The sequence below is a fragment of the Anneissia japonica genome, unplaced genomic scaffold (assembly GCF_011630105.1).
Source record: "Anneissia japonica isolate Jap-2015-1 unplaced genomic scaffold, ASM1163010v1 scaffold2320_len370340_cov150, whole genome shotgun sequence".
NCBI lineage: Eukaryota > Metazoa > Echinodermata > Crinoidea > Comatulida > Comatulidae > Anneissia > Anneissia japonica.
Window position 1 is genome coordinate 352,960 of NW_022705529.1, and position 947 is coordinate 353,906.

The following is a 947-nucleotide window of genomic DNA, read 5'->3' on the forward strand; positions in this document are numbered from 1 at the left end:
TCGATAAGGAGTTAGTGCATAGATATATTTATATACACGTGCGTCCGATCATTATCGACAAATTAACTTGTAATGTCCTCTCCATCGATGGCCGACTCAGACGATCAAGTGGCCGCCGAGCCATTCGACGAAGAAAAGAACGACGTATTCAGCACCGTCGTGCTGAGACCGTGGCAACAAGGACTTATGGACGAGCTGTCAAGAAGACCGGACCTGCGCGCCGTCTACTGGTACCACGAGCCTCGTGGAAACGTAGGAAAGAGTTTCATGGCGTCCTACCTGTCCAGGTCGATGGAAGCGATCGTGTTCGACGGCTGCAAGAAGGGGGCCGACGCCGCGTACGCTTACGACGGACAGCGCATCGTCGTCTTTGACCTGCACAACTCCCAGAAGAAACGCGTGAATTACGATCTGATGGAGAGGTTCAAGAACGGACGTCTCTTCAGCCCCAAGTACCACAGCAAGGTGAAGCTGTTCGCAGTGCCTCACGTCGTTGTGTTCGCCAACTTTCCGCCCGACCTTCACACCATGTCCGCCGACAGGTGGCGTATCCGAAAGATCGGCAGCGGCGGCCACGAGTTGGAATAATCGCGACCGACAAGCAGGAGATATTTCATTTTCCCACTATATAAAATAAACGATTTTAGTGTCTACCCTCATTTCACCATTCGATCTTCGTGTTATAGCAACAATCGAAGCACGTAATGGAATTCGAGGCTCTGGCAGATAAAATCTATTGTGCAAATTTTGAGGACTCAACGCGAAACGAAGCGGTGAAACGAAAGAAGGATAGTGAAGATAAGAAAATAAAACGTTTCCAGAAAAAGAGGCAGAAGAGGTTGCTTAAACGAAAGGAGAAGCGAATTCGAAAACATTCCCACATCTTTTTTTTCGACGGTTTCGCCGTAAAAAATATCACGATAGATCTTGAGGACAACGAAGGTACT

General features: G+C 48.6%; 1 protein-coding gene across 1 annotated transcript; it reads left to right on the forward strand.

Moving 5' to 3' along the window:
* Positions 1-72: 72 nt before the first annotated feature.
* Positions 73-588, forward strand: LOC117105614. Its single transcript, XM_033246791.1, has one exon. It carries the CDS (start codon positions 73-75, stop codon positions 586-588), a length of 516 nt encoding a protein of 171 aa, XP_033102682.1.
* The last annotated feature ends 359 nt before the right edge of the window (positions 589-947 follow it).

Bases quoted from the DNA above. Each gene is read 5' to 3' on its own strand.
- LOC117105614 (XM_033246791.1), top strand. From the start codon at position 73: ATGTCCTCTCCATCGATGGCCGACTCAGACGATCAAGTGGCCGCCGAG.